The sequence below is a fragment of the Drosophila teissieri genome, chromosome 2L, assembly GCF_016746235.2.
Source record: "Drosophila teissieri strain GT53w chromosome 2L, Prin_Dtei_1.1, whole genome shotgun sequence".
Taxonomy (NCBI): Eukaryota; Metazoa; Arthropoda; class Insecta; order Diptera; family Drosophilidae; genus Drosophila; species Drosophila teissieri.
The window spans coordinates 221338-237068 of NC_053029.1; the positions used below are offsets into that span (position 1 = coordinate 221338).

Below are 15731 nucleotides of genomic sequence, written 5' to 3' on the forward strand. Positions count from 1 at the left end.
ATATATGTTACTAAAAGTTTAAATTGCATGGTTCTACATTATTTTAGGTCTACAGAGGAACCACCGACAAACAGCTTCGACAGGAATTACTACGACCGCACCAGCAGCCGCTTAGTCTCTCAGTACCAAGCGAACAACTCAACTTCCTTGGCCAACTCCAACTCAAACTCCAGTCCCTCGTCCGTGAGCGCCTCCGCGTCAGTCTTCGCATCGGCGGCAGGAGGGTCTTCCGAGAGATCGCGCAACCGAGATCGCCCGTACAGGAATGGTTCGGCCAACGTTCAAGGCGGCGGCATCAACAGCAGCAACACGACGACGACGACAGCAGCCTGCACAGCTGGAGCTGGAGGATCTGGATCGGGAGCAGCTGGAACTGGGACTGGAGGTTTGGTAGGCTCAGGACCTGGGGGAGTACCGCAGGCGCTAGGCGACCGCAGCAGCACCCAGAATATCCACCAGAACCATCAGAGCGCGCGGGTGGCTCCACCACAGTCATGGTACGAAGCCGCCACTGCTGCAACGACGGCCCAATTGAAAAGTTCTGGTGGCAGTGGCAATGCCGGCGCCTCAGCAGCCGTGGGCTTCACAATGAGCAGCTCACCGATCAACCATCATCACCACCAGCATCCGCATCTTCAGAATCCTCAACACCCGCACTACAGCAGCAGTCCAGTAGTAGGAGCCGGATCTTGTCCCTCCACCGCTCAAGGACAGCTACAGATCCAGTCGCAATCGCAGACCACGGCAGTGCATCGAAGCGTGGCCTATGCGGGAAGTGCTGTGGATGACTCACTGAACACCGCCACCTCACGAAATATGCTTCTGCACAGCAGCAAACTCAATAAGCTACTTAAGGGGGCAGGAGCAGCGGGAAGCGGAGGAGAACGCTCTGGTTCGGAATCACCAGGACGAGCTGGAGGAGCTACTCCTTTGACTACGACAAGTACAATCACAAACAATAGTTTTAGTAGTAATAGTTTAAATAATACAATAACCACGGCGACTCCAACAATGCCCACGATAGCATCTGGAGCAGCAGGATCGGTGGGGTTAGGATCTGGAGCAGAAGCGGGAGTAGGTTCCAATTCCGGTTCCGGTACAGCCAGCGGTGACATTCTAAATGTGGCCGCTGTTTTGGCCGCCGCCGTGGATAATGGGGTGCCGACGCATCCGATCCGGACGCGACACAACCTGCACGGACGCAGCACCACCTCCTCCAGTCGCTCGCACTCGCGCTCACCGAGTAGCTACAGCAGTTCGCACAGCTCCTCCTCCTCATCGCACTCCTCATCCCACTCGCACGCGTCCAGTCCCGTCCAGTCTTCGGGCAATTGTGCGATGGCAGAGGGACGCAGCGGTCGCACCCTTCAGTCTGTCGCAGTAACCAGTAAGTATATAAATTGCGATCATACGGAAATAAGAAAGATTTCTTATAGAATGTCTTTATTTTACTCCTGCAGGCAACTCTTCAAATCCCAGTGGCACCGCTGGCACCGTCAGCAGTGCAGGCGTCGGAGGAGGATGTGGCTCCAGTTCATCTTCAAGCAGTAGCTCTAGTTCCAGCGGATCCTCCTGTCTGACGGCCAATCCTGTTGTGCATTCCGAAGACAACCGACCGCTAGCGATACGAGTCCGCAATCTGCCCGCCCGTTCCTCGGACACATCTCTCAAGGATGGTCTATTTCATGAGTACAAAAAGCACGGCAAGGTTACGTGGGTTAAGGTTGTGGGACAGAATTCTGAACGCTATGCTTTGGTTTGCTTTAAGAAGCCCGATGACGTTGAAAAAGCGTTGGAGGTCTCTCATGACAAACACTTCTTCGGCTGTAAAATTGAAGTAGAACCGTACCAGGGCTATGATGTCGAGGACAACGAGTTTCGGCCCTACGAAGCCGAGCTTGATGAGTATCATCCCAAATCGACAAGGACACTCTTTATCGGGAACCTTGAGAAGGACATTACTGCCGGCGAGCTTCGTGGTCATTTCGAGGGGTTTGGCGAGATTATTGAGATCGATATCAAGAAGCAGGGCCTGAATGCCTATGCCTTCTGTCAGTATTCAGACATTGTCTCGGTCGTAAAAGCAATGCGCAAAATGGACGGTGAGCACTTGGGCAGCAACCGAATAAAGTTGGGCTTCGGAAAATCCATGCCCACCAATTGCGTCTGGATCGATGGCGTGGGCGAAAAAGTCTCCGAGTCGTTTCTTCAGTCGCAGTTCACTCGGTTTGGAACAGTTACTAAAGTGAGCATCGACAGGAGCAGGCAGTTAGCTTTGGTTCTGTACGACCAAGTGCAGAACGCCCAAGCCGCGGTAAAGGATATGCGTGGAACGATCTTACGGGGCAGAAAGCTTCAAGTGGATTTTGCATCTAGAGAGTGTCAGGACGCATTTTACGATAAACAAGAGAAACAGCAACAAAGTTCGGGTAAATATAATTAGCAAATAAGAAAATTTAATTGAATTCAACACCTTATTTATGCAATACTCTCGTCTAGGTTCCAACTCGCGCTTTAGTCGCTATGAGTCAAGCACCTCTTCTTTGCAATCTCGATCCCGCGCATCTTCCTTCAGCCGCCATCAGAACAACTCAAACGATGACTGCTCTCCCATCAACACGCCAGGAGGAACAAGCAGCGGAGCGTCCAGCGCGAGCAATTCAAATAACCAAAGCACCAGCACCATTATCACTTCAAACATTGGTACTAATGCTTGCAGTGCGATGCCAGCTCCCAGCTTGGCGTCCGCTATAGTGAGCTGTAATGTCAACTCCTCCGGCACAGTGCCAGCAACCACATCCATGCCTTCAGCGGTTAGCTCCTCTTCAAGTTCAATGCCTATGTCTCCGGCCGCTCTGGCCCAAAGGCACCGAATGGTTCGTAACGCGCGTCAAACCGTCGACTGCGACTTCAATGAAGTGGGTCGCCTCCGGTTTCGTAGCTCCGAGGAGATGGCTGGAGGTGCTGGAAATTCCACGCAGTTTGAAGATGTCCGCTGTGATTCCCCAGTAACCCCTCGACAAGGTACAGCTGTAAATTGTTTTACTGGGCTTACTGGAGCCGTTGGAGAATCCATCGATGGAACGTTAAACAACAATCAAACTGCGGGTGGAGCTGAAGGGTTTTCTGGATCCGGCAGCAGCATTCTCAGCAGAAGACGTTGCGGTAAGACACCCAAAGACTTGCACCCCGTGCACAATCAACGTTTCCAATCGGCAGAACAAGTTGAGGAATGCCCGTCCAGTGGTGATGAGGGCGTGGTCAGTCCGCGTAAGCGCATCAAAATGGATTACCATCATCACCACCATCATTCCAATGCCAGCGGGGTAAGTACATGTTTTAACAAGGATACGATTTGTTCCACGTTTTAAATAGCTAGGCTTCTAAGTTAGTTTACAAGAAAAAAATTGTGATAAGCCGCTGATAAAACAGGAACAGTTTTAATACCCCTTCCTTTAAAATCCAAAAACAACTCCTTATTGGTTTTTTTTTTCTTAATTTAGGTGGAGTCCACTGGCGAGCACAGCAGCATTAATAAGCCAAGCCCTCTCTCCCTGTCCAACTGTGATGTGATACACGATCCTCTAAACCGCAAAAGCGAGATCCGGAGGGTCTCCGAGACCCCAAGTGGTTCTCCAAGCATTAAGTTCCCTGGCCACCTGCCTTCGGCTCCCCCATCCATGATGCTCAGTTGCCGGCGCCCGTCCATCGATGTGGGAGCTTTGTCGGCGCTCTCTAGTTCCTCAGCTTTCCGACACGGAATCGTTGGAGCCAGCAGCATGGATCAGCAGCACATGATGAATGCCTCGCTGGCTGCAAAGAGAAGACGAGTGACCACTACTATGCAACAGCCCAGCTCATCCTCAACAACTAATTGTGCTAGTGGATCTGGTTTGGGTGGGATAAGTAGTCTAACTCCTGCGGATGACTACCATCATCATGTCTCCAGAGGCAGGGGACATCAGCTACATTCCCATCACTCACACGAAGCTAGCGGTGGCGAAAGTGCGGATGGATCTCGCCCTGGTACGCCGCTGTGTGATGAGCGACCTGAAGTGCTGCCCACAGAGCCACGTCGATTGCCTCCGCCCAGAGAAAGAGTTCGGGAGAGAATCAGGGATGTGATGTGGCTCCCTCTTCCAAAGTTCGGGGTGCTTTTCTTCCAACAACAGCAGTCCAGGGGCAGTGGAGGAGGAGCGGGAAACAGCTATCTGCCGCAGCAACTGGGAGGAGGATCCTCCGGAGGGTTGGGGGGCGTAGGAGCTGCTTCCTCCTCGGCATGCTCCCTTAACAACTCTAGTCTTAACACCAGTCAGGGAATGGGCTCCTGTTCTGGATCCACATTCCTGCCCAGCCCATCCTCGCGATATTGGCGTTCCTCTTCACACCACCAAAACCAACAGCATAATCACCAACAACAGTCGCAGCAACTGCACGGATCCTCATCTTCCAACACTTGCTTGATGGCTAGTCCAGCACGTCCACGCTCACTGAGTTCCAACTCCAGCGATTCAGATGTACCTGGCCAAAATGCCGGAGGAAGTCCTTCACTGGATGAAAGACTGCGCAACTTTGAGGAGAACTATGAGCGATGGTCTGGGGGAAGCAGTAGAGAACATATTTCCGGTCATACACCCTCTAGTGCCACGCCTTCATGGCAGCTCTCTATGCACATGAATTTGGGTACTGGTCTAAGTTCTCATCAGACAAGCTCGGGATCCGGAAATAGCAACAGTTCAAGTGGAACAGTATCCAGCTCAGCGAGCAATTCGCGGCACAAATTCTTGGATATTGATGAGCTGCAGCCCTCGGACATTGTCAAATCTGTGCTGGCCAAGAAAAGTGTTTTTGATGACGATTTTCAACGGCTCAATAAAAACCAATGGTACGATCCAACCAGCTCTGATTTCGCATTGGGATCGAGTTCCAATATCGTTGCTGGATCTTCACTGGTCGCAAATGTATCCCGACATCCTGGAGGGCCATGCAGCGGAAACACCTCACCTGCTTTGCCCAATCTCGCGGCGACCAAGACCACTCCAATTATTGGAAGCTGTAGTGCTGGACTGGGCAACTCGACAGGTAGCAAATCGGCGGGATTGCTGCAAAGGCTAAGTAGTTTATCACCCATGAACTCGCCTCAAGCTTCGATGTCTCCCTACAACAGCCCATCGCCCTCGCCTTCGGTGGGAGGAGTAACCACCGCAAGCCTGGGTCAACTTACCAAACCTGCAGCACCAGGGACAACAAGTGCGGGACTGAGTGGGGGAACTGCTGTCTCCTCATCCTCACCAGCTGCCAACTCCGGACCCACAAAAGGATTGCAGTATCCGTTTCCCAGTCACCCGCCTTTGCCGAACACCGCTGCGCCTCCTCCAGCTGTACAGCCTGCACCTCCACCTCTTCCAGAAATGGGAAAACCCTCTAGATTAGCTGGCCAGAGTTCTGGCAACAATCTTACGAAGAGCCTAAGCGTGCCAGATGGACCTCAGTCATCGCCAGCGAGAGTTCAGCTTCAGAAATCTGCTTCAGTGCCGGGTAGTACAAACGTGGGCACCACAAACAGCTCTTCCTTGGAATCAGCAACAGCTTCTGTGGATACATCTGCACCTACTTCATCAACAACGTCCAACGGTAACAGTTCCTTAGCCTCAACAGCGATACACGTACAAAAGCCACAACAGCCGACCTTTGGTGAGGAAGAGCAGACAAAAAGAAGTGGCACCTCCACATCCCAATCATCGAGTTCCAGCTCTAAGAAGATCAGCAGCAGCCACGACAAATTGCACAGCAAGCACAACAATAGATCGGAAAATGACAAGAAGAACAAAAAGTCTGACAAAAATGCATCGTCCACTGACAAGCGAAAGAATTCGTCTACCTCCCAGTCCTCCAAGTCAGCTACTCCCCGCATTGAAGACGACTCCAGTGAGGCCGATGAGACGGCGGACAAAGCCGAAAAGAACCAGCGCCACGAGAGAGAGAAAAAGGAGCGTCAGGAAAAAGACAAGCGAGAAAAGGATCTGCGTAAGCTGGCTGAGCGGGAGGAAAAGGAACGTAAGGCTCTGCTGGAGGAAAGAGAAAAAGAAGACCGAAAAGCTAAAGAAGAGGAAAAAGAAAGAGAACGGGAGAAGAAGGCTCGGGAGGATCGCGAAAAGAAGGAAAGGGAAGAGCGAGAGCGAGAGCTTAGAGAAAAGGAGCAGCGTGATAAGGAACAGAGAGAAAAGGAGATTCGCGAAAAAGATCTGCGCGAAAAGGAACAGAGAGAAAGAGACAATAGAGAGAAGGAGCTGCGGGAGAAAGAGTTGAGGGAAAAGGAAATGCGTGAGAAGGAGCAAAGGGAAAAAGAGCTACACCGCGAAAAAGATCAACGCGAAAGAGAGCATCGAGAGAAGGAACAATCTCGCCGAGCTATGGATGTTGAGCAAGAAAGTCGTGCGGGAAGAATGCGTGAGCTATCTTCGTACCAAAAGAGCAAAATGGATATCGCCGGCGAGGCTATTAGCATTGCCGCAAGCGACTGTCAGCACAACAAGGAAAATGCCATGGACACCATTGCTCCAGGAACTCCCAGTGCATCCCCATCAACCCCTTCAGACAACACCTCAAAGGAGCGCTCAAGGAAGCTGTCTAGAAATTCCCCAGTGCGCCTGCATAAGAGACGTCTCAGCTCGCAGGAAAGCAACCACAGTGCTGGAGGTGGTGGAGTTTGCGGAGGATCGAGTCATCAAGTTCATCATGAGGATTATGTAAAGCGCATAAGAATGGAGAACTCCCAGAACATCTCGGTTCACAGCAGTAATCAAAGATTAAACGATCGCCGAGACTCCAAGGAGCACAAGAGCAGTAGTTCCAAAGAAGACAAAAATAGTAGTTCACACATTTCAAGGACCCACGGTTGTGGTGGTAGTTCAACCTCGTCCTCAAAACATCACCATAGACGGGATAAACATCATCAAAAGGGCAGTGCCAGCTCCATAGAAACCAACTCCTCCATTGAAGTAGTGGTAGATTCCATTTCCCAAACCAAACAGCACATAAATACAAGTGAGGAGGAGCAGCAGCCACATCAACCCAAAAGGGAAAAGGAGCGGGAGCACTCCAGTAGTCATGCGAATAGTTCATCTTCTAGGCATAAGAGTAAACGAGATCATCATCACCATCGGGAGAAAAAGCGGCAGTCGGTGGCGGAATCCACGAATACAGATGAAGAGCACACCCCACTGCAGCATAATCATAATCCTCACAGGAGAATCTCTGCTGCGGGAAGTGGATCCGCTGGAGAGCTGAGCTCAGCAGCAACTAATACTTCGAGCGGAAAACTCCATCACCAACACCACAGGCGGAGTGTGGAGCGGAAGTCATCACGGGGATCTGACGAAGGGCATCATTCCTCATCTAAATCGCTTCGCGCCAAACTGATGATGTTGAGCTCGGCAGACTCCGACGACACAGATGATGCCTCCAAGAAGCATTCCATCTTCGATATCCCGGATGATTGTCCAAATGTCTCTATGTACGACAAAGTAAAAGCCAGGAGCTGCAAGAATATGCAACGCCAGGCAGAGGAGAAAAAGATCAAGGCGAAGTTCTCGCAGCTAAAGCAATCTCGTGCCAAAAAGAAGCGCTCCACCAGTTATGATGGGGACTCGGACACTGAGTTCGAGGATCGACAACATCGAAATAGTGGTAGTAGCAGCTTCCATGGTCGTTATCCTGGACTGTCTAGCAGCGATGATGATGACGATGAGGAGACCCACCAACGGCGAATTTCCTCCGATTCGGATGCAGAGCACGGAGATCAGGATCAACAGGAAGCAAACTCCCTAGCTGATGCTAACAGAGTACGTCAGATGCAACAGAATTTAAGGAGACTTTGCGATGGTGATGATAGCTCCGAAGACGAAATTAGAAGGAATGTGATGAAGCATAGCCATTTCGGAAAGAGGAACTCCAACTCCACTAGGATTGCATCCGATTCTGAGTCACAATCCCAGCCGGCTCCTGATTTGGCTATTAAGCAAGAGCATCCTACAACTCCTGCTCAGGAAATCAAGCGAGAGCAGCTTTCCGACGAAGAACAGAAGTTCAAGTCTCGTCATGATTCCAATTCCTCAATAGAGGAGCGCAAATTGAAGACGGAACGAGAGATCAAGAAAGAGCTTGGAGATTTCTATAGTTCTTCTGCATACACCTACACCGAAAAGCTTAAAGAGTACTCTCCCGAAACTCGCAAAAAACACAAAAAGAGCAAGAGACGTTTGAAATCCTCTTCCACAGCGGATACTTCGGCAACTCAAACTCCTTTGGTGGTGGCCCCGTTAACACCTTCCATATTTGATGTTCATTCCTCCTCCGAGTGCAAGACAAAGTTCGATAGTTTTGATGACCTAAAAACTGAGTGTGCTTCGCTACCGATGGAGATTTCAGCCAGCGAAAGGAGGAAGCACAAGGAAAGGAAGGAGAAGAAACGGGAGAAGCTTAGGAATATGACGGAATCCACTGTACCCAATTCGCCTACCCCCAATGATACAAGTTCCGAAAAACTATCGAAAGAAGAGCGTCATCGACTTAAAAAGTCAAAGAAATCGAAGAGCCTGGATAGTTCCTCAACTACCAAAATATACAACTCAGGAGGAGCCCATCCTTCTACTTCACCTTCTCTGCCTGCCACTCCAACATCAGCGCCTTTGACAGTCCCAACTTCAAAAAGAGGAGAGGATAAGATGGAGTTCATATTTGGCATCATTTCCGATGAAGAAGAATCGCAGTTCCCCGAGCAAGCAGAAGCCAGTAAAGACATTATACCCAGTTGCGTGTCTACTACTGGTCCAATTGTCTCCGCTGCTCTGCAAACGTACAAACAAGAACCCTCCACACCCAACAGCAAGAATGAGGAACCACACATTCAATTACCTGTGCACGAGGCTGAACAACAGCAGCAGCTGGAGAGAAGTCGCCTGTCGGGAGGCAGCAGCTCATCTTCTCATGTGGATAGGGAAAGACATCGCAGAGAGAAGCGAGAGAAAAAGAGGCGAGAAAAATCCCAGCGAGAACAGCAAAATCAAACTCACCAGAAATCTTCCAAGGTTGAAACTAAGGTGGATGATGACAACAGCGTTGATATGGATGAAGCTGGAAGGGCTCTAGAGGCTCAACTTATGATCGACTTTGATACCAAGCCGATTTCAGAAGAAGCCACTCCTTCAACGGCCACCACGTATAGGTCCGATATGGCGGATGTATTCCGATTCTCTGACAACGAAGACAACAACTCAGTGGAGATGACGAAACAGGGTGTGAAACCGGAGCAGCAGGAGCAGCACAAGAGTAAAGACAAGAAAAAGAAGAAGAAGCGGTCTAAGGAGGAAAAGCAAGAAAAGCTACTGCAACAACAGCGAAGGGAATCCCTGCCAAATGTGGCTCCCACTTCATCCGCACCTCCTACTCCTGGAAAGCTTACTGTCAACGTTCAAGCTGCCAGCAAGCATGCAGACCTGCAATTGGACGCCAAGCATGTCTCATCGCCACCCGTCTGTAAGCCATCTCCAAGTTTACCATGCCTAATTGGCGACGATGACGATGATTTGTTGCACACCCCGAAAGCGAAACCTACAACGCCCTCGGGTCATGGAAACGATGCTCTCACTCCTTCGCGAGAGAAACCCCGCCTAATTAGTCCCATACCCAAAACTCCAACTATAGCCAACAGATCCATGCTCTCCACTCAGTCTGCAGAAACACCTGTAAGCAGTGGTACAGTGAATACCTCTTCTGCTTTGGCCACCACTCCTACGTCTTCAACAGCAGCGGGAGCCAGTGCAGCAGTAGCTGCAGCGCCTGGACTAGAAAATTCGCCTACTAGTGCTTCCGCTCAAAGCAAGAAGAAGGAAAGCTTCATTCCCGGTTTCGATGGTCAGCTTGATGATAGGATTAGTGAATCGGCAGTGCAATCCATTTCCGTAGAATTAAATTCAACATCTTTGCTCGATACCATGACAGATGAGCCTAAAATTCCAGTGGCATCTCCTCCGCGCGCGACAAAACCTTTGGATAAGTTGGAGGAAAGCAAGTCCCGCGTGACCATCTCTCAGGAGGAGACTGAGAGTGCGGTATCCGCTCTGTTGGGGGAAAGTTTTGGAACATCCTCTACGACGGATTACTCACTCGATGGCATGGATGAGATGAGCTCTGTGAACGAATTAGAAACACCAACTTTAGTCATAGCTGAACCGGATGAAGAGGCAGCTTTAGCCGCAAAAGCGATTGAAGCAGCTGGAGAGCCTGCGTCCATTATGGAGGAACCAGAAATGGAGCCCGAAAGAGGGGGTGAACCCGACGCCGATCCTGAGCCAGAAATTGAATCAGAACCTGTCGTCGAGGTCTTGGATCCGGAAGAACTCAACAAGGCAGTGCAAAGCTTAAAACACGAGGATATGATGGACATCAAGGCTGATACTCCGCAGTCAGAAAGGGATCTGCAGATCGATACGGACACAGAAGAGAATCCCGATGAAGCGGATAGTAGTGGACCTAGTCTAAAGATTGATGAAACTGTTCAGAGCTCATCGTCGCCGGAAAAATCCATTAACAACAGCAGTCCTACTCTCAGAGAAACTCCAAATATAGACACACCTAACGTAGAGTCTAAATCGAAGCTCAACAAGGAGTCCGCACCGCAACCTTCCGTGATCACTAAGTTGCCACTTTTGGATCCGCCAAAAACAGTGCCCGCAGGCTTATCCTCTTCTCCTGTTAAGATTGAACCACCAACCATCAGCAAACTCCAACAGCCTTTGGTTCAGCCTGTGCAGACCGTCTTGCCTGCACCGCACTCAGCGGGAAGCGGCGTACATCCAAATTCCGTCATCAATTTGGATCTGTCCAATGTGATGAGCAGTTGCTCAAACTCGAGTACTGCGTCTACTACAGCTTCAGCATCTGCATCCATATCATTTGGAAGTCCAACTGCAAGTCAGAATACCATGCCGCAGGCTTCAACTCCCAAGCAGGGTCCGATGACACCACAGCAAACCATCCGGACGCAATCCTTGATTATGCAACCGCCAACGATATCTATACCAGAACAAACGCCTCACTTTGTGGTGCCCCAAATGGTGTTGTCTCCCCAGCAGTCACATCACCCTCAGCAACCTGGAACTTATATGGTTGGAATTCGAGCCCCATCTCCACACAGTCCGCTTCATTCACCAGGTCGTGGTGTAGCCCAAAACCGCCTGGTGGGTCAACTGAGTCCTGTTGGGCGTCCTATGGTAAGCCAGCCACCACCTCAGCAACAGGTTCAGCAGGCACAGCAGCAGCATGCGCTAATAACCAGCCCGCAAAGTAACAGCATTAGTCCATTGGCAAGCCCCACGAGTCGAGTGTTGTCCAGCAGCAATTCGCCTACCACCAGCAAAATAAACAGTTACCAGCCCAGGAGCCAGCAGCAGCAACAACAGCAGGCCCCACAACAACCCTCTCCGAAATCTGTGCCTGAGGTGCAGTCGACACCGCAGCTAATGACTATTCCGCTGCAAAAAATGCCACCGATACAGGTGCCACATCATCCGACGATCATAAGTAAAGTGGTTACCGTACAGCCTCAACAGGCAACCCAATCGCAGGTGGCTAGTTCGCCTCCCTTGGGCAGCCTTCCGCCGCACAAGAACGTGCATATAAATGCCCATCAGAACCAGCAGCAACAACATTCGCCACAGGTGATGGCCAAGATGACTGCACATCAGCACCAGCAGCACATGCAGCAGTTTATGCATCAGCAGATGATGCAACGCCAGCAACACATGCAGCAGCAACAACTTCACGGTCAGGCGCAACAATTATCATCAGCCCAGCAACACCAAATGCAACAGCAGCATCAAGCTCAGCACCACCAACAAGCACAGCAGCAACACCAGACACAGCCACAGCATCCAACTCAGCAACATATGAATCAACAACTCCATGCCCAACAACATCCGACTCAGAAACAGCATACAGCTCAGCCGCAGTTTAATCAACAGATTCACCAGGCCCAACAGCAACACCAGGGGCAACAGCAAAACCAGGCACCACAACAACACTTATCCCAACAGCATCCATCTCAGCAGCAGTTGAGCCAACAACAACATCAACATCAGCCGCAACAACAGCAATTGCAGCAAATACACAAGCTACAGCAAATGCACGGTCCCCAGCAACAGCAAAAGTTGCCTCAAGGAGTTGGCCACTTGGGAGTCTCTCCGTCGATATTTGCATCCCAACAACATAGCTCGCAGCTTCCTGCGCGAAGTGTACCTCAGCAGCAACATACTCAACAATTGCCCCACAGTTCACCTTGCAAGCCGAATACTTTGGTTCCTGTTAATCAGGGAGCCCAGCCTCCCACCATATTAACAAGAGTTGGATCTCATGCACTGCCAAGCCAACAGCAACAGTTGCCAGCCACCGGCCACCTTCAAGCGTCGTCAGTTCATCCACATCAGAAGCAGCAGTCGTCGCCAGGAGCAAATCTTCCTCTGCAAACGCCTCTCAATGTGATACAAAGTGCACCGAAATTAATTGTCCAACAACATATTGTTGCACAAAATCAAGTTCCACCACCACAAGCCCAAGGGAATGCCATACACTATCCTCAAAACCAGGGCAAGGATATCACGCCACCTGGTCATGTAGAACCAACGCAGGCTATGTCAGCCCTGAAGACATCGGAAAGTGTGTCGGTGATTCGCACACCCACTCCTACCACAGGTTTGGCGGTAATCTCGGCGAATACGGCTGGCTCCCTGTTAACGGAGGAGAATGTGATTAAGATTTCGCAGCCCAAGCAAGATGAGTTGATCGAGCAGGACTCCAAGGAAGTGGACAGCGATTACTGGTCAGCCAAGGAGGTAAATATAGACAGTGTAATTAAAAAATTAGACACTCCATTGGCTAGTAAGGATGGGAAACGAACAGGCGAAATGCAGGCAATTGCACCGGCTCCTATTCCGAATCCGCAGCCTGCAAATCATTCTGTGGCCCAGGAGACTCCTCTTCCAACTACTTCTATGAGTGTAAACAGCTCAAACGATCATGATACAGAGGACGAGACGGAGACCAGACAATTGCCGCCTGCAAAACCAGCTATACCCACTGTTGGAAGACCTCCAGGAAGGGGAGGCAGCGCCAAGAGAGGACGCCAACCAAGAGGAGCCAAGAAAGTGGGAGGATTCCCCCTTAACTCTGTGACAGCTGTGCCGCCTGGAGTGGATTCATTGGTAGTGACACCAGGTGACAATGGGGTCCAAACCAGGCTACGAAAACCAGTAGCCGCTCCTGTAACCAGAGGCAGGAAGGGACGCCCTCCGAGGAATCTACTCTTGCAGCAACAGCAACTTCAGCAGCAGCAACTCGATTTGCAGCGAAAGGGAATAGAAATGGCACCGTCGGCTACACCTACGACTGCACTGCCAGCACCTATTCCTACTAGCTCTGTACTGACAGCTGCAGAGAAGAAAGCCAGGAATCAAGCCCTGACTCAGGCGCAAGGACAAAACCAAGTCGCAAGTCAATCAGGAACTGGTCAGGATATCTACGAGTTTCATGAAGACGGTGGTGAAGAGCCCAAGACCAAGACAATCTCTTCTGTTGCCCCGATTGCAGAGGACCAACGACCACGACTTATCCTTACCATCAATAAAACGCAACCCTCGATTAAGAATGTTGGTGAAATGGAGCAAACAATGCAGCAGCAGCAACAACAACAGCAGCAACCGGAAGTTTCATCAAATATTGATGCAGACAACTCCGAGTCTTGTAACACGCGCAAGTCTCGACGCCTACAAGAAAAGGAGGATCGCAGCACAGTAGACGATATCATTGAGGATGTGGTGCGAAATACCAACACGCCAACTGGAACAGGACCACATTTGCCGAAAGGCGCTCAAACTCCACCACGCCGTTCTGGCAGAAATGCACAGGCCAAAAAGGCGGATGTGGTTCAGATCGTTAATGCAGTGGGGCGCCCAAGGCGTTCAAAGGACAGAAAAACAATCGGTGAACAAAGTGTAAACTTGGTTGAGGAAGTTACTCCGTCTATTGCAACGGTTGGCGCCACTTCATCCAGTATTTTGCCACCATCAGAAGGTGCTGGTGTGGAGCCGCATATGCCCCAATTGGATACTAAAGAAGTGGAACCGGTTCCAGTTGTGGCACCAGTTTCTACACCAGCGCCTGTTAGTGTTGCTGTCCCGGTTACCGTTCCTGTGCCAGCCATTGTTCCCGTCAAACCTACAATGCCTCAACATCCCAAGAAGAAAGCTATTGCGGCAGCAGAGATTGAATCCTACCAGGCTATCAACTCATCCATTCCGAGCGGGGGACTGCCAATGCATCAGACAGCCGCTCCCGCTACTCAAAAGATAACCGGTGGGGTAGCGGATGCGGTCAGCAAGGCTCTAGTTGACCCCGTCACGGGAGTTATCACCGCTGGCATGCCCCAGGGCAAGGAAGGTAATCTTCCTGCAGCTACCGCTGCTGCACCTGCCAACAGCAGCAATAAAGACGGTCAAGCAGCTCCTCCCCCGCAACTACAACAGCAGCAGCAGCAACAACATCCGCAAAATCCACAGCAGCCACCACAACAACAAGCTAATTCACAGATAAATACTACTTTGATTCCATCTGGACTTCAAAATCCCATTACGGCTCTAGGGAAATCAGTACAGCTCGAAACGGCGGCAGCAGCCGCTTTGCTAAACAAGCCTGTAAGTGTTCTGGTTAAGGGAAACCCCCCGCAGGTAATTCAGCAGCAACAACCGCAGCTAGTGGCTCCTCCAAAACAACCCATCATCCTGCAGCAGAATCCCCTGCCCACTGTGCTGCAGCATGCTCAGCATAGTACTGTCAGGCCACCTCAACCACTTAAAGCTCACGTGCTGAATAGGGAAAAGAATATGCAGCAGCAAATGACGCCCACAAAGCAAGCAGTAGCTCAACCACCACAGCATCCACCGCATTCCGGGCACATGCTGCTCACAGATGCTGCTGGAAACCAACAACTAGTACAGCCTCAGATCATTGCACGTCACCTGCAACAGCAACAACATCTTCAGGTTAACGTGCCGCCGCCAACAGCGCACTCGCCGCACTCCCCAAGAGTTCCTAGCCAGCAGCAACAATTGGGGCCAGGAGCTGCCGTAAGTCCACAGCAGCAGCAGCAAACGGTGGTGATCAAGCAAGCGGCATCAGCAGCCCCACCGCAAATATTGCATGTGGTCAGCTCGAAGGCGTCGGTGGTGCCTCAGCCGCAACCACAGCAGCTACCACCTACTTCATCAACAGGACCTCACCTGCAGTTGACTAAGCCGAACTACAGCTATGCAAATGCTGTTTTGACACCCACTTTGTCAGCCGTTCAGCAGCAGCAACAGCAGCACTTGTATAAGCAAAACAATCAGCAAAAGGGGGCTCAGGTGCAAATGCCTCCTCACGGAATAATTATGCCTTCCCATCCTGGCATGCTACTGCAGCAGAAACTACCAGCACATCTGCACCCCCAGCAGCATCAATTAAACCCTTCACCGCCGCCCGGAAAGCCAAATCCCGTATTGCACGGCCTGCAGTCTGGACAGATCATGCCAGGAAGTGTGGGCAGTCCACCACCGGTATCATCTGCGGTCTTGAAATCAGCTCAGCAGCAGGTCAACTCCGTCGTACCAGGAGCTGGTAAGTTGCAGCTTGCTCATATA

At 50.9% G+C, this 15731-nt stretch overlaps 1 protein-coding gene across 8 annotated transcripts in view; it reads left to right on the forward strand.

The window, feature by feature from the left end:
• LOC122617180 (protein split ends) overlaps positions 1–15731 on the forward strand; it is a 45745-nt gene that overhangs the window by 26322 nt on the left and 3692 nt on the right. For 5 of the 8 annotated variants that reach the window (XM_043792915.1, XM_043792932.1, XM_043792957.1 and 2 more), the window contains 4 exons: positions 48–1387; positions 1461–2429; positions 2500–3326; positions 3504–15708. In XM_043792915.1, coding sequence (XP_043648850.1) covers positions 48–1387; positions 1461–2429; positions 2500–3326; positions 3504–15708 — 15341 coding nt within the window. The remainder of the gene's footprint in view (positions 1–47; positions 1388–1460; positions 2430–2499; positions 3327–3503; positions 15709–15731) is intronic. The other 3 variants (XM_043792923.1, XM_043792941.1, XM_043792974.1) reach the window with 1 other exon arrangement.